The 23,307-nt window shown below is 47.1% G+C and overlaps 1 protein-coding gene across 1 annotated transcript; it reads left to right on the top strand.

The window, feature by feature from the left end:
* The first annotated feature begins 18,938 nt into the window (after window positions 1-18,938).
* LOC119373478 (uncharacterized) lies at window positions 18,939-20,940 on the top strand. The gene is made up of 3 exons (XM_037643512.2): window positions 18,939-19,063; window positions 19,611-19,696; window positions 20,270-20,940. The coding sequence occupies exons 2-3, from the start codon at window positions 19,618-19,620 to the stop codon at window positions 20,815-20,817; spliced, it is 627 nt and encodes a 208-aa protein (XP_037499440.1). The 5' UTR covers window positions 18,939-19,063; window positions 19,611-19,617; the 3' UTR covers window positions 20,818-20,940.
* The last annotated feature ends 2,367 nt before the right edge of the window (window positions 20,941-23,307 follow it).

Genomic DNA, 23,307 nt, shown 5'->3' with positions numbered 1-23,307 from the left:
GTGCATATCAATCTAGCGAAACGGCCGCCAGCGCCACATGAGCGTGGCACGTAAGTCATGCCGTACATGACATGCGTGTCATGATTTTCATGATAACTCGTGTTATTTATGTTCGTCACACGGTCACGTCGGAAGAGACCAATATTGGTGTATATCAAGCTAGCGAAACGGCTGCCAGCGCACCATGAGCGTGGCACGTAAGTCATGCGGTACATGACATGCGTGTCATGATTTTCATGATAACTCGTGTTATTTATGTTCGTCACACGGTCACGTCGCAAGATACCAATTTCGGTGCATATCAATCTAGCGAAACGGCCGCCAGCGCCCCATGAGCGTGGCACGTAAGTCATGCTGTACATGACATGCGTGTCATGATTTTCATAATAACTCGTGTTATTTATGTTCGTCACACAGTCACGTCACAAGATACCAATTTTGGTGCACAGTCGATTAACCAAGCGACCAGGAGAGCACGAAGTCGTAGGTGGCTAGATAGATAGATAGATAGATAGATAGATAGATAGATAGATAGATAGATAGATAGATAGATAGATAGATAGATAGATAGATAGATAGATAGATAGATAGATAGATAGATAGATAGATAGATAGATACGGTCAAAGTCGCAGAAGTTCGCTAAGAAATGCTTCGCATTTAAAAAATCATTATAGTTTTATGTGCTCAATGCAAACACGATGCGTCACAAAAAACTATCGCTGCCAGCGTTCTTGCTGCTCTACACATGTCGGGTGATCCGGTATTACAAAAACGAAATACGCTTACGGGCAAAGAAAGACTGGACAGCGAAATTTGTGCCATCGTACGGGCGCTTCTTACTGACGTTATTGTAAGTAGATAGCCAAGCGCTAGCTGGTCGGCTAGTAGAGCAGCGACCACCATCAATCACAAGCTCAAGTAAAAACCACTGACAGCACAGCGTATAAAGCGCGGTCATGTTAAGCATCCAAAGAAATCCCATAAGTATTTTCAGAATGAAACTGATGTACCTTCAGCAAGAAAGACAGAAATCTTGGGATACAAATTGTTATTTCGTTACTGTTAAGCAAAGTTGGTCGCAGATGTGAAATTTTCGAGTAATCACTTTTGTACATAGGCATTTCCTGCTTCATTATGTTTATCTAAAATGGCAAATTTGCAAGGGTATCTAAGTATCTTAAGATACAGTTGTGAAGTATCGTATCGGATACAATCATTCCGGAAGTATCTTGTATCTGTGTCTCAAATGCTTCTTGCCCGAGTATCCTGTATCGTATTGCGATACAATTTCAAAGTATATTTGGAGCACACACGGCACATGTTTCCCTCGAAGCACTCAGTAAGCTTTAAGGGAAACATGTGCCGTAGAACGCTAGCTGAATGTCAAGGACCGGATCTCTCCAATTAGGCGCTGATGATATCGCTTTAAGGGTGCGCCCAAATAAACAACCCGGTTTCACGCTGATAGCCATGGGGTGCCATAGTGTGCGCCCGCGATTGTTATTTTGGATTGCAATCTCCGTGCACGCGTCGTCGACGACGCGTTCAATAAGGCCTTGTTCGAGCCAATAAAGCAGGAACGGAAGCAGCGGCTGTTGTGGTACGCACCATTAAGGTTGCGAGCGGGGTGACGCCGAACGTTGCTGCCGTTGCAAGTACTACACATCATGAAGTTATCAGAAGAGCGCAGACGTAGCGAACATGCGCTTTATTAAGCGGCTCGACACAAACGAGGTTCAGTAGCTCTCGCAGAGCGAACAGTGATCTTGTGGCAGACATCGTATCAGTGGACGAGAAATCAGGTTGCAGCGCTAATAATACAAGCAGAAATAGCCCGCGTGAAAGCTCCACCCAGAAGGTAAGCCTCCGAAAAAGTGCCTGCGTGGAGGTGTTCGCCATATCGTGTGCGAAATTTTTAGCCAGCAGCTGCTTCACGCGACGCTAGAATTCACTTGCAGTGGTGTGTCCAGATCAACTTGTAACATAAAATGAAAGTTTTACGTTACTTTTACGTTCACTCGCCTCTTGTTGACTCGGTGTTCTGGCATATATCTGATAAAACTTCCCATTTATTGTAAAAAATGCTATGACGGTCTGAAACTACGTGTGACATTCGAATGGCATGACCCAGCGTTTGCAGTAACACTCTGTCACATGTGTCATTATGCTATGGATGAAGAAATCCGTAAACATGGGGTGGGTGCTCGAGCCGATGTTTCGACAAGTGGACGTGTCTTCTTCAAGGCTGGAACTTCAAGGCTGATGAAGAAGACAAGTCCACTTGTCGAAACGTCGGCTGGAGCACCCACCCCCTGTTTACGGATTTTTTTCATCGCAAGCTTCCGTCTTCTCCGTCCTGCCGTTTTTTGGATTATACTATGGAGTACGATAGCAGAGAATGCACTAACATAATACTTTTAGCATATGCTTCATACCCTATTACGCGAGTAATGTAATGTGTATTCCATTCCAAAATACAGCTTTTAATGTATTTCGAATATTTTTCTCATTCGCCCGCAGATATGCCGTTGTCGAAAGTGCTTGCTGTAGTCGCTTTTCTGGCGTCTGCTTGTGGAGCAATGGTCTACAGGACTGGTAAGTTGGGATTTTCTCTTTTGCGAATTCCATACTGGTACTATTTCATCGTGACGTGAACAGCGCGTATAACACACAAGCAAGAAAGACCGACGAGGACTAGCGCTGACTTCCAACTGAAATTTATTAACACAAACATAGAAAAACGAGAACAAGTAGGCACACGTGATCACCGCTCATTTGAATTGCGCATGACGGCAGACATGGAGAGGGAACCAAGAAACAAAAAAATTAGAAGCAAAAACCTACAAAACCGCGAAAAGACGTCAGGAGAAGCAACCGGAGTATGTCTAGGTTATCTGGCCGGATGAACTTAGGTAATCTATTTCTTTTTCAGTGAGGGCGATTGAAGGTTTGCTGATACAATTGCCTTTAGCGATGGCTGCAGCTTCAATGATTATGCGCGTGCTATCCTGACGATGCCTAGCTAAAATCTGTGTGTTATCAAATGCTGGAGCGCACCCGCATTGTGAACAGTGCATTGCAAGAAAACCTTCTGTCCCTCAGCGTACCTTTTGGTTGTGCTCCTGCAAACGTACATTAAGGCACCTGCCCGTCTGGGCGATATAAGTCTGTCCGCATGAGAGTGGAATGCTATAAACAACGCTACTAGAACAGTCAACGAATTTATTCTTCTGGTTAATTTTGCATGCGCTTTCATCCCGTTTTATAGGGTTGGTCCTGGCACTCAGCTCAGACAGCTTGTGCGGTGCCGAAAATACGACTGAGATGCCCGCCTTTTCACCTGTCATTTTTAGCTTGTGAGAAATGGCATGTTTATACGGGATAACCGCAATGCGGGTGCGCTCCAGCATTTGATAACACACAGATTTTAGCTAGGCATCATCAGGTTAGCACGCGCATAATCATTGAAGCTGCAGCTATCGCTAAAGGCAGTTGCATCAGCAAACCTTCAATCGCCCTCACTGAAAAAGAAATAGATTACCTAAGTTCATCCGGTCAGATAACCTAGACATACTTCGGTTGCTTCTCCTGACGTCTTTTCGCGGTTTTGTGGTTTTTGCTTGTTAATTCTTTTTGTTTCTTGGTTCCCTCTCCATGTCTGCCGTCATGCGCAATTCAAATGAGCGGTGATCACGTGCGCCTACTTGTTCTCGTTTTTCCATGTGTGTGTTAATAAATTTCAGTTGGAAGTCAGCGCTAGTCCTCGTCGGTTCTTCGTCCTTGTGTATTATACGCGCTGTTCACGTCACGATGGAATATCAACTAGCCCGGTCACACGCCTTACTATTTCATCGCGACATCATTATTACAACATCCATATAACATATCATTGCTAAACGATGCACGTGGATCTTCTTACTAAAGAAGCCGTCCAAGCAGCCTCAGGGTAGTACTGTCTAGAATTGAGGCGTTTATGCTTGTGTACCCTGTTGAGTGGTCCGTACATGTGCCTAAGCTTCTAAGCACTTTTTTGTAGTAGCAACATTACACTTGAACCACGTCACGTTTTACAGCGCATTGCGTAGCAAAATCGCACGTTACCGCCGAAGTGAGTTTTCAAGTGTGGTGTGCCATCTTAGCAATGCTTGATGGTGTCTGCTGGAGGCATTGGGTCGAACATCGCTCACCCGACATCGTAGCAATCATTGCACGCATGTTGATTTCATTGGATATAAACTGCGGTCTTTCTCACATCTTATTTGTTTCAAGAATATTCAGCCCCGCTACAGTTCGTATGCAAATAAGAACAAAAAAATAAACGAGGTCACGTAGGGGACGCAAGCCTTCATCCGGGCATTGATATTTCTACAGTGAGCCGGAACTGCTTAAGTTCCTTGAAACTGCACTTCGACACACAAGAGCTCGAGGTTAAATAAATATTTACGATAGGACAGAGAGAACTATTCCTTCCGCGCAGTTTTATTGGTCAGCGAGCTGTTGTGATGTAAATGACAAACGGAATGGTGTAAATGAGGTCGGTCATCAAGGTGTGCTGGCTCTCATAGAATGGCGCCATGCCTTGGCAATTTCATACAAGCACTCGTATGCAGGAATATTGTCAGGGTGGCTGTTTTTTACCTAAGCAGATAGATAGATAGATAGACATACGCAAGAACTGAATGTTTCAGAGAATAATCAAGTAGTCCAGTTGGCTGTTCTCTTCTGCGCCATTGGCTAAAGGCAAAAAAAAGATGAAGCCAACAAATCAGAAAGGAAATCTGTATGCGCTGTAATGTTGAGTGGGCTGATCCTTGGCACAGCCACGTCTTAACATTTTGTCGATGTAGTGCAACAATGCACCAATTGTGGCAGAAGTCAAAGATGATCTTTCGTTTGATTTAGTGCGAACTCTCCTAGAGGTGCCTCGAGTTAAACATTCTGGCCAGACCAATCATACGCAATGAAGTGGCACCATCGTTTGCCTTTGTTACATTTCAAGTCATCGTAATGTAACGGCAGCATACAATTCCCACCACGTGCTATTCGGAACCTGCTAAGGATGAACTGCAACTGAAGCTGCATTAGAAAAACCATGGAAGGAGTTGGGGAGGTATTCGCACATAATACATACATACATACATACATTACATAATACATACATACATACATACATACATACATACATACATACATACATACATACAAACATACAAAGTTGCTGGATTTGAGCAGTTTACAGGTACTCTAAGAGGTGTACATTAAAAGGCAGGCAACTTCGTGCAGCTGTTAGCATTTTAAAGCAGTGTCTGCGTAACGAAGGCATATTTCTCGAAAATGCAGCATGATCACTTGCTCAATGAGGGACAACAATACTCCTAGGGTTGTGTGTCGATATTTTGTGGAAGGTTCGCTTGGACGGAAATATTTCTTTCCGCATATGAGGTAAACGTTCACTGCTAAACCTTTCTTTTCCTTACAGATGCTCCGTGTGACTTCACGGACGTCACCATGACGACAATGTATTTTCCAGACTAATCGCCAGGCTTCCCGAGGGTATGGAGTCCGGCCCTCAGGGTTACCATTCACTGTTCCCTGGATTCGAAGTCGGTGGGTTGACTGTCGACGGGCTCACCAAACTGCGCCAGTTCGGCCCCGCAATTCCCTACTGCGCCAACGGAACTCGCATGGTGCAAGTGGACTTCTTCAGCGATGGCGATACTCACTTCTGGTCGCCATGGAAGAGTTGCTCGGGCGATGAAGGACGCCTCACGGTTCGTCCTGGGCTCACGCGGTTCACCTTTCAGTTTCGTGTCATCGGATCCTCTGCACTGGGAGTGAAGCTAGAATTTGAGCGCGCCCTTCCCGTTATCACGCAGACTGTCCGCATCGAAGTGGAAGGGGCTGGCCGTGTTGTGCGCGGCGTGTTCGAAGCCTTAAGCGCACTCTTGCCAAGCTTTGTGGAAGAAAGTTACACGATGCAATATTTGTACAATATTAGAAAAGGTTTCCGCTCGATCAATGAATGAAATGCACCCATGGACAAAACATCAGCGTCGCAACAGCAAGACAAAACATAAATACCTTACCAATACCATGTCCTCGCACGTTTTTCAGTGACTTCATCTGTAGCGAGAAAGCAAATAAAGGTGCTTTATCTGCCAAGCATATCGCTTTTGTTTTTGAGCAGCACGCGTTTTTCTATGATGCGTGAGAAATATGCGCTTTTTAATAGGAATGCATTGAACACCTTGTTTTCTTCCCTTTTTGTAAGTCATTTTTATTGTCTTGATGTTAGTAACAAAAAATTGTGACAGTTAATCAGAGTAAAAGCAAGCGACTGGTGGAAACAAAAATTTCCTTCCCGGGAAAAGAGGTGTTCCACTCATACAACAGATATTAATTTTTGACATTATATTAAAAAGGCAAGAAAGGTCAGGTAAACAGGTTTTACTTCAACATGATCTACAGCAGTGATTGTGAGCAGCTAAATAGGCGTGAAGTGTCTTTTGAAACAGCATGTAGAGCTGGTGTTTCTTTTAACGAAAACAGTGAAAAATTCGCATGAAAAGTTATTGTCCCAGTGGCATTGTTCCCCTTAAAAAACAAAGGAAGGGGCAGATGAGGCACTCTGTCGCAAGGCGCTCTGAGCAGAAAACATACTTTAACAGATCAACGTCTAGCACCTAGCTTGACTGAAAATAAATCGTCCCGAAGACTGATCCCTGGTGTTATAGCAAAAAAAAAAAAATGGCTGCGTATCTGCGTGCTACGCTGGAAATGTCGTCGAAAGACGATAGTCTTCTGCCGGCCGTTTTGTGTTTCTGTTGGCCGTTTCTGCGCCGTTTTAGCGCAGCCTAAGAAACACTAGCATTTTCAGCGGAGCCTAAGAAACACTGGGGTCTCTATAATTACGTATCTATGTATTTTCTAGTAAAGGAGCACACCACCTAGGTATTGATGAATACTATTGAATACTTAGGTATTGATGTTGCACCTCAGATATGCGTAATATTTGCTTTTTAGTCGACAATGATTACAAGTATGAACGCGGCTACCATTTCAAAATGGCTGAGCGTTCAGGAAGTGCTTAAAATGACTGAGCTTAAACCACTATGCGTTGCTTGGGAAGCCTATATAGCAACGCCTAGCGGCGCTGCTGCTCTTGACAGGCAGCGCCATCTCTGGCAGAAAAAGAGAAACTGGAGTGTAAGCAGCGAGCGTTTTCCCTTCTCTCCACCGCGTTGCCGCTCGCTTCTGTGCACGTGCAGAGCTCTCGCGGCGCCTCACAAGGTACCGCCTGCAGTGCGGGTTCAAAAAGATCTCACAGCTGGACAAGCACTTCCGAAAAGCGAACTTGATAAAAGGGGAAAGGCTCGTCAATCACGTTAACGGTGAAGAGTAGACGATCGACGACAAGGACGCCCGACTCAAAGCGAAATGCATTTCCTAAGTCGCGATTACACCGTGTAGGACGTATACCTGGAGGTAAGTCTCATTCTGTCGTGTTAAAGATGAATAATGGTCCACATGCACTCCGAAATGAAGCCGTACACGCTGTGGATGTTCTGCGGTGTGGACTACGAATCATATGATTGTTGTTTTGATATGGTATGCTTAACAGTAGCAGCCGTGTACTTTCGTGAACAAACGTTTGCGGCGTGCGAAAAAAAGAAATTACACGGCCATGGCCCTGTTTCCAGAGAAGGTTAGAGTCACGTCCTCCGTGCCGCTTGAGAATCACCCGCCGATTAAGACGCGAGGCAGCTAGCTGAGCTTTAACCACTGTGAAGCAAGATGAACTACTCACCTCGTTTTTTCGGCTCTCGTGTCATGCTTGCAGTCTCTTTTTATGATATCGACTCGACAGGGGTATAATTCCTGCTGCGCGAACGCGGCTACAAAATCGCATAAAGTCAGAAGGTGACAGAACGTTACTTCAAGGTTGCATTTGCAAAGCATGTATTAAGTGCCAGTTGTATTTAGGGGCTTCAATATATATCACACTTATAAAGTGACAAAAACAAAGCAAACCTGCAGAACGATGTCAAAGCTTGCTGAAAATGCACGCACGTCCGTTCCGGCGTGATAAAGCAGCCTTCCCGACGCGTGAATTGCAGGCGCCGAACTTGTGACAATGTGCCGAGTTCAGTTTAATTCAACCAACCGCGCAACGCTAACAGTATAGGCTCCGTGCAGACGTAACTCCGCTCGGCGTCCCTAGCGGCAAGAAGCGCAGATTTGGCGGGATGCTCTGACGCGCTCGCAATGGGGTGAAGTCGAGGAACTATGCCTTTTACGATGACTACACGTCCGCGTTATCAACGCGAGCAGTCAGCCGCAGGTGGTGGACGATAAGAATAATATAGCATACAACATCGCTCCGCGATTGCACCCCTGCTCGCTCCACGCTCCCGCTGTGACGGCGCGAGGTATTTTCGCGGGCAGTTCGTTTTGTGCCGGTTCCGCTCTTCGTAGGAATGCCGACCTCCAGGAATAATTGCTGCGCACGCGTTTTTACCGGTTTCCATTTAGAGAATATGAACGGAATCGGCGTGAACGGTGATCGCACTCGTTCGACGACAAAAGTGAGTTTTTTTAATAGATGGGGTATTTTTTTTCTGGTGTTGTATATGCCCGTGATTGTTGATCTGCCGAGCAACACCTCTTCCACGACGCCGTGAATGTGCCCCGCTTCGAGGAGGTCCCTGCCCTTCTTCAGATTAGCTCCTCGGAGGAAACTATCTATATCACGTAGCTTTCTGAATCCAAACGTAATAATAATTGGCACGCTTTGCAGTGCCATGGCAGCAAAACACGAGCCACGACGACGACGTCGGCGCAGCGAATGCAGCGCCGTGGCCGTTCGATGGAAAGCGTTTTTTTCATTCAGCGGCCGTGAGAGTGCAATTGCTGGTATCACCAGTTTCAAGGTGCCGCGTTGGCCAGAGGGTGATAAGCTGTGATTGTTTAGTGAGCGAGACGGCCCGCGTTACACGTGCGCAGTTTCGCTCAACGGGCTCGTCACCTCCGTTGTCTTCGGCCAGCTCATGCATTTAATGTTGCCGCGTTCGCCTGAGGATACACGAGGTCTGGCGAAAAGAAGCACCCGCGCTAACGCTACGTTCTCGGACAGCTGCTAACAATTTGACGTCTTTTGGAAGCAAACGGCAAAGATAACGGCGCAGTGGCTTGCCGCCGCCTGCGTTGTCTGCTCCCTTATCCCGCCAGATCTGTTGCCGTGGCCGCTTTGGCGCTGGAAGCAGCGCGCGACTGCGGCGGCTCCTAACGTATGCACGGTGCCCATAGCGCGAGTGTGAACGTTCAACAACGACGGGTAGGTCTCACGAACACGGGGAATCGAAACACAAAGTTGTTTCACCTACAACCGTAACTGGACTTTCACAATGCGGGAAGACAGCAAGTAATCATTACTGTAGTCGCTGCGTGCATGCGCCGCGTCACTTACCGAGTCATCTAGTCGAAACGAACGAAAGCGATGAACTCAGACAGCCAAAATAGAAGGCGAGACAGCGCTGTCAGCTATCCACGCTTGCCGCCTTTATTTCTCGTGCGACACGCCCGGGAACCGATACAGTTTCACACGTGAATCGTGTGCCATGTTGTCTGCAGTGTTGTGGCAGGCCACTAAACCGCAATACTTCGGACCTCGCTTGCGCTTCCGCGGGGTCGCTTCTGCCATCGCGGAAATGCGCAGCTTCGCACAGCAAGCCTCTCGGTTCAATGTGCCGAGCTGACGCCCCCCCCCCCCCCCCCCCCGTTACCCGCACCAACAGAAGAACGCGTGCGCACGTGCGCTACCGCTACCGTGAAAGGGGCTGAATCGGCCGCGCATAAGGTTCAGAGCTTTCCGACAGAGCCGCAGCGCGGCCGGCGCAGCGCTGTCGTCGCGCCGCAAACTTGAGCTTGGGTTCTCTATAGGTAGCGGAACAACTGCCCCTATGGGAATTAGTAGGGTGGTTGTACTGCACGAGATATGTCACCAAGGTACTATCCCTCGACCTTGGTAACGTATTTGGCTTACTTTTCCAGTTCTTAATGCATCTGATGGCATCAGCTTTTTGGGGCGTTCATTCTTAACTTGATAAAACTATCAAGATGCCTTTCCTACGTGGAGGAATTACAGGAATGGAATTGAACTGCCCGGCTATTCCCGGAGGTGGAAGGCGCTAAGTTTCATTCATTCCGAGGAATTGAAAAAGGAATGGAATTGCGGCAAGTTCTAATTCCCCGGAATGGAATTGGAATGGAATGGAGGCTCCCATTCCGCAACACAGCTTCCCACCCACTACAATGTGCTCAGCCATAATTCTTCATCATCATCAGCCACAGCACAAAGTGCACATGCCTCACAGATGAGTAGAGGGTACCACGATTCTCCGAAAAATGACGAATAATTGCTCAGTGGGAACTTCGCTACTTCAGAAAAAATTACGATGGCTTACGGCGTAGTGGGTACCTTGCATCTGTACTTGTCTTATTTGCCCCAAGAGACTCAACAACGGGCTCTACAAAGTCCGTTCTTCCAGCTTTCGCTGTGACTGCGCTGCGTGTTCCAAGCAGGCCTGGCGATCCTTTAATCAGAACAGCCGTCTCGGAAATCAGAGGGTACACTAAGTGACGTGCTGCTTCCGATGATCGATCGTGCTCACTCCCTTGACACAAAGGATAGAGCCCACTAAAAAAAACATATTGTTCTTTTCAGAAAATAAATACCATGACTTTGAAATTAATACTTCTTTGTGCTAGTTGGTAGGAATTCGTGGTACAGTTACTTCCGCTCCCACATTCATAAGAGGAGGGCAAGTAACTACATCACTAATGCAATGTTTTTTACAGTTACCTTCACTTCAAATTTTTGCTTGAAGAAACCGTTACGAACCGTTACGGGACAACCTTTTTTCATTCCGGAACATAAACGGAACGGAACTTTTTACGGTGGAACGAAACTAAAACCGAAACGTAAAACATTTCGTTCCGACACCCTGTCCCTGGTCACTAATAACTGTCACTCCGTGCAAAGCATCACTCGAAACGCCGATCTTGGCGATGCGCCGCTGCAACTCTTTGCGAATGTTCTCGTCAGTTTTGCGCTCGTTCGGGAAGTCACTTGTGAAAAGGACGTGAGAGTCGATGCTCCATTAGTCGTCGATATAGTGTGCTGTTGCGGTTGTGTACGAAATTTTTCTATAATCATCCGTCCACATATCAGTGGTAACCGCACATCGGTGTTCTTTTATGGCTGCCGCAACTTCAGGCATTAGAGTTTTACGAACATTTTCGGCTAGTTCGATCACCTTTCTGGACACAGATGTGCGATGTGGAAGAATGTCCTGGATTTCGATACTGCCGTGACTAGCCCCAATGTTAATTAGCTCTTGAGCTGCTTTGACAAAGCCGCTTCCACTGACCACATCGAAAGGTCGCATATCCTTGGCGCAGAAATGAGCAATGGATACAGTTAGTCGCTCCTTCACAGTAGCAGGAACGCTTGTTGGCTTTAGGAAATGTACAATACTTGCGTTCGTAGTGCTGGTCTTGCACCGGTGCCTTTGGAGATGGAATGTTCCCGTTTTCGATGAATTGTACGCCAGGAGGGAGCTGCATAATTTGCACTGCATTTGTCCTAAAGGTGACAGTGTTTTACTGTCTACCACACACAAGAAAGTTCCGCCACACCGCACTTTTCCCGTCAATTTTTTGTAGCAGCTTACAGCACCCGGTCGAAATGCATCGCCTAATGGAATCAGTGTTTGGCACGTTGCATGCTGCTCTATCCATTGTCGATGATGATCAGCAGAGCGATGACAGCGCTTCACTATGATATATGATCTCCTTCACGGCTTCGCGCTGCTCGATCGGGTCAGCCGCTGTAATCCTTCGCATAGGGCTGACGCGCTGGAGTTTTGAGTACTGTGGCGGAGCCTGGTGGCGTGCGCCGAAGTTGCTTGGGTAGTCAAAAATGGACGCCGACCGGCGAGTTACGCAGTTCTCAGTTGCTTTGAGCGTTTTACTTAATTTTGCGCCTAGTTTTCAGGCTCAAAAAGTGCTTAAAACGTACGCAGGAACTTGTCCGCTATGCCTGCAGAGTCTGACATGTTTGACGAGCGATCCCTGCTTCAACAAACCGTGTCGAAAGCAGGTGGTCCGGGCGACGGCTCTGAGCAGCGCGCGGTCCCGAAGCGCGGTCGCCGGCGTTATTGTTGCGTGGTTAATTGCCTTGAACATGGGGGTAAGGATCCTAATATGCGGTTTTACTGGTTCCCTTGAAAGCCGTACGAAGTGGAGCGACGTAACCTCTGGATACGTGGCGTCAGACGCGTGAAGTGAGTACGCGAGCAAAACGTGGTTTGCAACGTAACGTGCTGATTACTTTTCGTACGCGCGTGCACGCGTTTATATATGTATATATTCCCTGTGTGCAGTCCAGACGGCACGCCGTGGCTGCCGACGGTGATCACGAGGATATGCAGCCGGCATTTCGTGGGAAACGAGAAAAACGATGCCATGAGTCAGCGTATGTGCCTACGATTTTTTCGGCAGCTTACAGCCGGCTGCTTCCAGCGGCCGGCTGTAAACATTGCGCGCCGTCGGTTATCGACCGCCACCGCACGCTGACAGAATTTGACGAATTCCCTAGAAGCAAATGTTGAAAATTACGACCGTGCATGCGAAAAAAGTGTGTTTGCGACTGAATGCGGCAGAAAACGGCACACGGCGCGAATGCGCTCATTCGGGCCGCCGACGGCTAGCCTTCATCACTGGACCTTTCTTGATTCCGTTTCGTCGTGTAATGCAAATCATTTCGGCTTTCTTAACACCAATCTTTTCGTTTATGCACTGTCGTTAATCGCGCGAGCATGCCTCGTAAAACTTAACTCGAGTTCAACGTCGTATGAGATTCGCTGCACTTGCGAGTTGCAGCGCGTCGAAACGGTCCCTTCAATCGCCTGCACGTCGTAAACATACTTGGCGTTGACGAGCTTCTTGCGTTTACACAGATTGCTTGGCCTGAAGAACTCAGCCACGCCAGAAATTGGCAGAGATCCAAAGCGCAGCACAACCGACAGCGGCGGCTCCATTGCGCATCTGAGCTTCGTGCTGCATGCGGCCGCCAGTCTGACTACTCGAAACCAAAGGACCTATCGTAGGGAGCGCTTTTTAGCACCGTTTTCGCAGCGCCGCCTGGGCAGCCAGTCAGGCCTATACGGATGGGTCCGTTATGTGCTATACAATGCCAAAAATGAAGCCTCTCTACTATTTTAGAGTAGAAGAGAGGGAGAGATGAAGAGAAAGGCAGCTACGGAGGTTGCCACAAACGAGCGACGCGCCTTCGAAAACCCAGCGTCGAATTACGCCGACGGCGCACGGCGTGCCGTACATCGAAATCTGCAGAGCGAAGGGACGGCGTGACAACAGAAACCCTCTCCCCAGTCTAGACAGATTGGCTACACCTGACTGTCTAGACTGGGGAGAGGGTAGCCACTCTAGACAGATTGCGAAGAGGCTCGGGCTGGAAGGCTGGGGAGACAGGGGAGACGTTAGGCGTCTGGCGCCTAGCGAAAGCTGTGCGCGCTGTTCGGTGCTGCTGTGCCACGGTTGCTACATAAAAAAATGCGTTCTAATGCACTGCGCCAAAATGTCTCGGGCTAAGTTCGCGCGTTCGCTGTGGCGCTGTCCCCGCTGCTACGGGGACAGCTTGTGATGGAGAGGGGCTCTCGCAGTGCGTTGGCACACGCAGCACTGACTTTATTCAGGCCGCAAATAATGCATTTTCTAATTACACATATTTGTATAATAAGAAATTTTGATTAAGTCACCGACGCGTACATGTTGCTACAAGTGCAACTATTTTATAGAGTGGGCGTCAGTGCCCTCCATTTCAGTTGCCTGCGTGACCCTTGTTAGGTTTGGCCTAGTTGGGCTCCAAGCCGGGAGAAGGAAGACGCTTCGAGAAGGAAGAACGTACTTTTTAATGCGAAAGAAGGTGTAAAAAAGAAGCGCCCACGGCGTGATCCGCAGTCCTTTATAAAGGAATGCCGCGATCAAAGGGCGAGGGAGAACATATCAACGCACATGCGCGATAGCAGATTATTGTCCGGAACAGAAGAGCCAGAGTTGGGCGCCGGCTGATAGGGGGTGAGCGGTGCGCAAACGCAACGCCCTATCGCGTGGTGCGTGAGCAGCTAATGCATTTCTATATCGAGCGATTTTTTCACAAAATGAAGGGAATTTTTACAGCGAAAGCTGTTATGAGATCATTTCACCGGCCGTTTTTGGTGCCGTAGTTGTCCGCCGCCGCCGCCGCTGCCGGTGTCCGTAACTAGTATCGCTCGAAATAAGAAAAAAAAAACTAAATAAGAAAAAAATTCCAGGATGGAACGAGGTTCGAACCTGGGCCCTCTGCGTGGGAGCCCAGTATTCAACCTCTGAGCCATGCCGGTGCTTGAAACTGCTTTGCAAAAGGTCCTATACAGGCTTCATGTCGGGAAGGAACCACATTAGCATATGCAATATAGCGTGGTAAAAGAGTAGAATAAGCACCAAGCGTCGCACAACGCGAATTCTGTAACCAGGAGTCACACAATGCGAATTGCGCAACGAGTAGGTTGTTGAATGCTTCCAACCCATTACAAAGAGCTCTGCCATAATTCTTCATCGTCATCACGCACAGCATCAACAAAGTGCGCGTAATGCCTTACATGCGTTTAGCAGGTACCACGGCTGTCTGTAGAAGGACGAAAAATGGCACAGTGCCTATTGCCCTACTTCTAAAAAATTACAATGATTTATAGCGTAGTGGGTTCCTCGCAAGTGCACTTCTGTTGGTTGCCAAGGAAGCCCATAAGGCTCCCATGATCCATTCCTCAGGGTCTCAATAAAGTAAATTCTCTCTCTCTCTCGCTCTACGTTTCTCTGGTTAAAGTGTGTTATAAAGCGTGGTGGGATAGTTAAATAACGACCGGGCGTCACACAATATGCATTACGTAACTAGTGGGTCGTTTAAAGCTTCCGACCCATTACAAAGGGCGCATCCATAATTATTCATCGTCATCAACCGCCGCATCAACAAACTGCACATAATCGCTTACATATGGTACCTCGCTTCTCCGCAGAACATCGAATAATGTCGTGCTGGGTGCTTCCCAACTTCCCAGAAATTACGCTTTGTGGCGTAGTGGGTACGTTGCTAATGTACCTGTATTAGTAGCCACAGGAGAGTTTATAACGGGCTCTAGAAATGCCGCTCTTCCAGCTTTCGCTGTGACTGTGCTGCGCTTTCCGCGCAGGCCTGGCGTTTTTTTATTGTCCTTTTTACCGGGCTTGGATGGCGGAAGAGAAACGGAACTCGAGACAGCCGGCAAGTCACATCCACTCTTTGGCGTGCTGCCAGAGTTCGCGTACAGTACATTATGAGTAAAGGCCAAACCCCATATCGCGCCAAAATGCACGCGACAGCGACAAGCGACGAAACGGGCCGTTCGCGCGATGTATCGCGTGGCCAAAATCGCGCGATCGCTCGGTTTTTTTCACATTTGGAAACCGTCGCTCATCACCCGGAAGTCACAAAACACCGGAAACGGATGTACATGAGCGACGTACTAAGCACTTAGTACCACAACTTCAGCGCAAATTAAGACAGACCACGAAGACAAGAAAGACAAGGACTAAGCACGTCAGCTGTACTCCAACAAATAGCGTAATAATTATGCATGCGCATATAAAAAATACTGCGAGACAACGGTAAACGTTTTACGTACCAGCATGCAACAAATATTTTATTTGCATTGCATACCTGCGACAGCGCGGCACTTTTGATATACAACTAGACGGCCTCATGCGAGCAACAATGGAGTTCGCTCGCCAAAGCCGTCACGTGTATGGGGAATGTCCATGCAAGCGTCAGCTTGCACGAAGGCGACCTACGTCGGGTCGCTCGTCGCTGTAGCGTACATTTTCACTCATATGGGATTTGGCCTTACATTTAACGCGAACCTTCGCGTGGCGCCGTCACTAGCTCACGTGGTGTTACTTCTCTGTTTGTCGGAGTGCAACAGAGGCAGTGCTTTACCTGCTTCCTTTTGTTTAAAGGAGCGAATGGAGAGGAAAAGCGGTAAAGGACGGTCGCGGAAAAGGCACTGTATGCGTGCTGGAAAACAATTCCCGCTCATTCTCTATATTTCGGGCTTGAGTCGGGCTTTGCGCCGGGCCCGAGCCCGGGCCGATAAAACTCCAAGTACCCCGAGCCCGGCCCGGGCCCGAGGTGAAAATACGTCGGCCCGCCCGAGCCAGGCCCCCGGGCCAGGTCGGGCTCGGACTGTCGGTTTAGCCGGAGCCCGTGCACACCTCTAGTGCGTGGTTGATGTCTGGGTGTGTGGGTGTATGAATGTGTCGTGTGGTTGCGCTCTAATTAGTTTTGGAAACCTCTAGTGCAGCTTCCACATGCACCAACGGGATTTCTCCGCCGCCGAAGAGTTCGATTGCGAGAGCACCGACTAACAAAACTGCTGCAATACGTGTTGCAGAAAGGACACGATTTCTACGGGCGAATGTCGTGCCTTGGTGGAGGGAGACAGATGCCAGCGGGACGCACGCGTTTGCGGCTCAAGCTAATAACCTCTACGAACTAGGCGTCAACACTGGTGCATTCACGCCAATCGGTGCTATAGCTGCCAAGCACGAATAGACATTGTACAAGCTCTCATATATCACTTCATAATAATCACTACTTCTGTGTAGACACGTTTCACTTTCGTGTTTTACCGATTCCTATGACGGAGAGATCAGCCATGTGTTTTCTTCCCTGTATGTATAAAACGCTCGCCTAAACCCCTTGCGCTCGCTTCATGTAGCGCGAAATAAGATACACTTACCAGAATTTATTGCATCTTTCAGTTCTGTCGAGAAACAGCCTGTGACTTTTACGTTACCGTTTTGTTAAAAAGTACCATTCTAATGACATCAGGGTGTGCAAGAACCCTGTTTAGACGTGGATGTCGCACAAGATTATCTGGTAGAGCGTTGTGCTGTGACGGCCGGCGAAAACGACGCGACGTTGTCTATCTAATCCAGCTGGTGAAAAAAAAAATGCAGCGCCCTGCAATTTCTGTCTGTGGTGTCGGCATTGCGTGAAGCATCGTGATTTTTGTAGAGTTATCGCGAATGGTATCACTGGGTACGGCCTAAGTGCCCAAAAGGAGCGATAGGCTACTGGCAACACGTCTGGGATAGAAAGTTTAGATATTATTGAAGATTTGACTCCTGCAGACTGGAATATCGCCTTCCTTTTGGCCAGGTGTATTTTAAATAAGAAACTAGAAAAATATATCTAAGCATCGCAACCGGGCTTATATCTTAGTACACGCCTTAGTTTCATTCTAGTAGAAGTAGTAAACAGTTTTTTTCGGAAAGCCGCCGGTTTCCTAAGAAGAGATGGCTGTCAGGCCGTCCTGGTCGTCAGCTCCTTTGCGCATTTGATGGGCTGGTACCCGGCGGAGAAAATGTTAAGACAAGCTTCAAAATTTAAGTTGCCCAGTTATCAGATGGGTCAAGCTTGTGAGGTCACGAAAACATAATTCCTTATGTCTTCATGGTGACACATTTGCGCAGAAACCAGTATTAACGAAAATAATGTAAAGTCAATTGCTAGCTACTTTCAGGAACAAATATGAGAAACCTGACATTCGAGTACGAGCCGAAAAAAAAGAGGGACTTTCTTGAATTTTGTTTCGCGTGTTACGAATGGTATACAGAGACATAGATTGCGTGGTAGGCCGTGAAAGCATGCAACGCCAGAGGAGGCACGACAAGTGTGAAATGATGCACGTCGAGCCCAACGGTTGGTCGGTATTCGAAGTGCAAGAGCAACAGCAAAATGTACACATCTCGTAAAGTCTAGTCCCGTCTGTTTGGTTCGCTGCAACAAATTAGCTTAGACGGACGAGCATCTGCACTGCACGTCGCGTCGTACTACATGACAAGAACATGCTTAGCGAGCGCCTTTTCGCTTGCTTAGCACCAGATTGCTTAGCTGTGCAGCGGAATGGCAAAAAGAGAGAGAGGGAACACAGGCAAGGCAGGGAGGTTAGCTAGACTATGTGCACATTGCTACCTTCCACGCGCGGGAGGAAATGAGGGGACAGGAGAGAGGTAGAAAGCATGAGTGCACACAGTTTACACTACACATACACAGTGTAGTTGCCTTCAAGAACTGTAAAAGAACACGTATGACTCTCTGGGCTGATGAGCTGTAAGGTAAGGCTCTCAAGATCTTCAGTAAAAGGGCAGACTTTCGAAAAAAATAAGGTCTATCATCGATTATCCTCAAAGCACACTGGAGAGTCCCTCGACGTACTCCAATTAGGGACAGTGGCGCGTGGCCTATAGTCGCTACACAGTTTCAGGTATCGCGCATGGTTGAATCCGCCATTTCATATTGATAGATCTATGGGTTGTAAATGTTACGCCCAGCCAAGGCCACCACAACCGGTTCGAAACAAAGTGCTTCTGAAAACAAATCTTCACAGCGATGCTGTGGTAATAAATGCGCCAGGAAGTGTACATACAAGGCATTGTCAACATTCATATAGAAACAGCGTGGTAACTTGAAATAAAGCGGGCCGAGCGAGATGTCGCTTACAGGGCACCAAGCAAACATTCAGATCGAGCCGTCAGAATATACACCTAAGCTTCTGCTTGCAGTTGCTGATTTGAACTGCCAGCATTGCGCTTTCTGAAGGACACAGTGATATATCCTATGTGCTTTTTTAAGCGACCTAATGACCTGCGCAGCCAGGCGCGCGTCGTGAAACATACACCCGAGATTGCACCGGATAGACTGCTGAACGTTCACTGTAACACGAGCTTATCGATGCTCGTTAGGCGCCGCCTTGTCTGGCTTTAAAAGGCTGTTGGAAAGACGCAGCTCGTAGGAGCTTCTCTTCAAAGGAGGTGCGTAAGCCTGCCATTCGTGAAAGAGCATTGGCTTGTACATCTCGAAGGCGGCGGTAGCAGAATACCCTCAACCACTCGAAGCAACGTAATGTAAGTGAATTCGATCTTGTGCACAGAATCTTGGTGGTACGAAATTAACCTTCACTTAGTAACTCTTGGCACGGAAGATCTCGCACTGCTCAGCTCAAGGGCGCGGACGCGACTCCCAGCTACGGTGCTGGATATAAAGGGGGGCGGAATACGAAAAACGCTCATGTGCTTATATTTAGGTGCACGCGAGAGAACCCCAGGTGGCCGAAATTATTGCGAAGTCTCCCTCTACGCGTATGTGGTGCCGCAGGATCATGCATTTGTTTCGCTGCGTAAAATCACAGTAATCATCATAGTAAAGACGAACGTTACTTCGCCCCTAGACTGCTCTTTGATGCGTTCACAGTAATGTTTGCCAATACTACAATCATTTAATGGCTCTTCCTCAATCGACATTTTAAGGATTATTGTCGCATCGCATTTGCTTTCTTTGATAATGAACGAGTGAAGTGAGATGAATAGCATATATTTTTCATGAGGAGCTCTGAAGTAGATTATAAAATGTGTTTTTGTAACAGTGCTAAATACGTTGATATGTACTTTACAGCAATTTCATGAATATGTGGCAAGTGGCAATTTTGGCCGTACTGACCTGCTTCCCCACGTCTCAAGCTGACACGGTGTCCGAGGAAGGTGAACTATATGTTTTATTATAGGAAAGAGATATCAGGAGTTGTGGTGGCGGCAGTCGATATAGCTTTGTATTCACATACACAAGCGACATTCACATCGACTGCGTGCAAAGCATACTGATTAGCGCAAGAGAATTGGCACGTTGACCATAATTAGTTACTCCAGATAAGAAAGGGTTCCTAAGTATTGTCATGTACATGTATCTGTTTACCTCATTAGGAGCTACATGTTTGTCCACGTTAGGATACTTGTGTAGTGGCAATAGGAACAAGGCAGACATTCAGGAGAAATTGATGCTTGAACAGGTGATCATGCTTGAACAGTAGGTGTCGCTGGAGCCAACGTTCGGACAAGTGTTGTTATCTTGTTCAAACGTACATACGCTAAGGTATACTGCTGCTGTATCGAAAAAGCCAAGGCCACACGTTGAAACATTGGCTCCAGCGACACAAGCTGTTCAAGAATGTCTCTTTTGCACTGGCAGCGTTTCCATACTTCGATTGACGTATCAAATCTAATGAATGAAATTGCTTCAAGTTTTTCTAATGAAGATACCTTGTTCACAACAAACAGACACTTCATGCGACTTCAGAGGCCTCCGACTGCGGGATGAGCTTACCCGGGTACTCGCCGAACTTCCCAAGGTTCCGGCATTTGGTCCACAGGAGCTGAGCCCGTACTTTCCCGGACTTGAAATAGCTGGATTCACTGTGGAGGGCCTGGACCAGCTCATTATTTATGGACCGCTTGTTCCTTACTGCCTTAACGGAACCCGCATGCTGCAAGCGGACTTCTTCAACGAGGGCAACATTGTCTTCACTTTGCCGTGGAAGGCGTGCTCTGGACACGAAGGCCGCTTCAATGTTCGCGCCACGCTATTCCGGTTCTCCGCTCAGTTTCGTGTCCTCGAGTCGCCTGACGGAGGCGTCAAGCTTCGACTGGCGAGTCGCATCGTTCCTGTAACAACCCAGGGCCTACGCGCTTCGGTCGAAGGTGCCGGTCCTGATGTGCACGACGCCTCTGAAATGCTGAGCACGCTCATCCCGGGCCTACTCGAACAAATGTGGTACTGGGAGTTTTCTTTTGAATTCGACAGAAGATTTCGCCAAGCTTCCGGCTGAAGAATGCTCAAAGAGAGTGTGCAGAAGGTCCGCGTGATGTAACATTCTACACGCTGTTAGTGTACATTCTTTCTGAAACTTTATTATTTTATCAGGAGAAATAAAATCGCTTAAATATGTCTATCCTTTTTTTGTGCTTCACGCATTTTCTTTCGGCACCGCTCTTAAATATTTTGTCTCATGACTGCTTCAAATATTTGCCCCTATAACTACCGCCTCTATGTTTTTCAGCAAAATAATAATGAAATAGCAGAATATTTTTGTAGACATGGCGGTGCAGTCTTATACGTCGTACAGAGTGAAGGACTTTCTTTAAAGTAAGAATAAATTGGGGTCTTACAGAAGGCATCCATACAAGCAAAGGCATAAAGAAATGACAACGAAACCAAACTCCGTCTTTTCGTAGCACTGTAAACATGAAAAACTATTTAAAATATCACTGATATGTTATACCGACTTACTTACCACAGCAGTGGAGCGCATTTTAATCAGGTGGCTTATTTTAGAAATGCACATAAAATATTGCACGTCATTCTAATTGAATGGCGCTTGAAAGCCTATGTCACTGATACAAATGACTCGCCGACATCCCACAAATACTTTTTGTGAGTTACTTGATATTTTGAGTACACAGATCTCGCGATATTCCGCGAATAGCCAACTTGACTGATTGAATCTTATTCTGAAAGACTGCAACTCCTTGCAAAAATACGGCTAAAAACTGCGCATAACGACTGCGCACATTTAGACATGGGATGCACAATGGGCCGCCATAAAAAGTTACACTTATCTGAATTCTGTCACGCCAAAGCATTGTGTGTTTTCACGAAGGATAAATGTGCTAGAACCAGCAAAATGATGAAGGCAATGCAAAATTTTGGCAATTTGCTGTGAGAGCACTGTGGACTAGTGAAACCAGTGCTCTCATAGCGACAACATATATCTGATTTATATCCTAATTTCTTTCACGAGGATTTTTAAAGTTTTCTTCTCCCCTGATGGCTACTTCACACTTAGTTATGTTAATGACGTTCTTCTGCCTCGCACAACAGCTTCCTTGGTGAAACCTAGTTTCCGTTCCGGCAGACACATCGTAATCGACGCTGGTTTTATACGCCTGCGAAGCAAAATATGATGTTCAGTACACTTGCTTGTTTGATGGTTCACTTGCTGTTTAGCATTAATTAGGATACATTTTCCTTATTTTACAGCTGCGCTGTTGGACAGCGCAGCTGTATCGAACACCACAGATGCTGATGTGGGGGGGGGGATATTATTACTTTAGAGTAATGGAGTAATGGTAGTGATAATTGCTTTGTGGTCACTGTGGTAGACCGTGTTTGGTTCCACGGCCCTTTTGAGCAAGAATAATTTCTTCCTGTCTTCGAGCATTCTATATACACACTTCTTCTGGTGTCTTTAACTTACACGGTCTGCCCATGGCAGTCATACGATGAACTGAATGAGTTGCTAGACGGGTCGCCCTTTGCACACACGGGGAGAAGGAATGGCCCTTTGACGTCATTCGAAGCCTTCGTATGGAGTGCACAGCAGCTGCAACCTAACATTCACCTGGAAAGCGTGGAAGTGTTTTCTAGGGGCGTGCGAATATCAAATTTTTCGAATACGAATCGAATACGAATATTCACCTTCGAATATCGAATCGAATATCGAATATCAAAAGAAAAATGCCCCCACAGTAACAATATTTTATTTAACATGTAGCTATTTGAAAAAAAAAACATTAACAGCCTGACTGGCAACACAACATACACTGCTATCTCCAGAACACAATGCAGGCTAGCACGATGCACATCACAACGCAAGCAAATATCACGGCACCATGAAAGTAATGACTAGATGTTATCATGAAGAAATATGAGTTGCTCTACATGATCAGGCAGCAGGCGCTCCCTTCTAACAGTGACAACCCCCCCCCCCCCCGACCCCTGCCACTGAAAAGGCACGCTCGCTTGGAACAGAAGTGGCTGGTATCGGGAGTTACATGGGGCAAAGCTTTGCCAGACCGGGGTATCTGAAGGTGCCTACAGTCCGCCACCAGTCACATGGGTCACTATCTTTTTTCAGAAGTGGTCCTGCATAGTGAACGAGTGGTAGTGCGGCACGTTACGGCCGCATAATATTGAAAATGTACGGTTACATGATCACCAACAGCGCTGCACGTCGGAGATGCACCAGCAATAAATCATACGTATTTGGGCGCTCGTCGCAGGCAGATATCGTGCCTCCGTGTACTTACGATGTTTATTGCTCCTCTCAGCAACGTTTTTAGCTATACGAACGCAGCAGAAATGTGGAAGACGAATTATTTTATGCATGATAATCGAATCGCATATTCGTATTTTTCGATTATTCGAAGTTATCGAATATTCGAAACTTTTTGAATACACGATTTTCGAATCGAATACGAATATTTCGAATGTAATATTCGACGAATATTCGAAACTTTCGAATATTCGCACACCCCAG

The sequence above is a fragment of the Rhipicephalus sanguineus genome, chromosome 11, assembly GCF_013339695.2.
Source record: "Rhipicephalus sanguineus isolate Rsan-2018 chromosome 11, BIME_Rsan_1.4, whole genome shotgun sequence".
Lineage (NCBI taxonomy): Eukaryota > Metazoa > Arthropoda > Arachnida > Ixodida > Ixodidae > Rhipicephalus > Rhipicephalus sanguineus.
The sequence above is the reverse complement of the archived record's forward strand: the minus strand, read 5'-3'. Positions and strand labels throughout refer to the sequence as shown.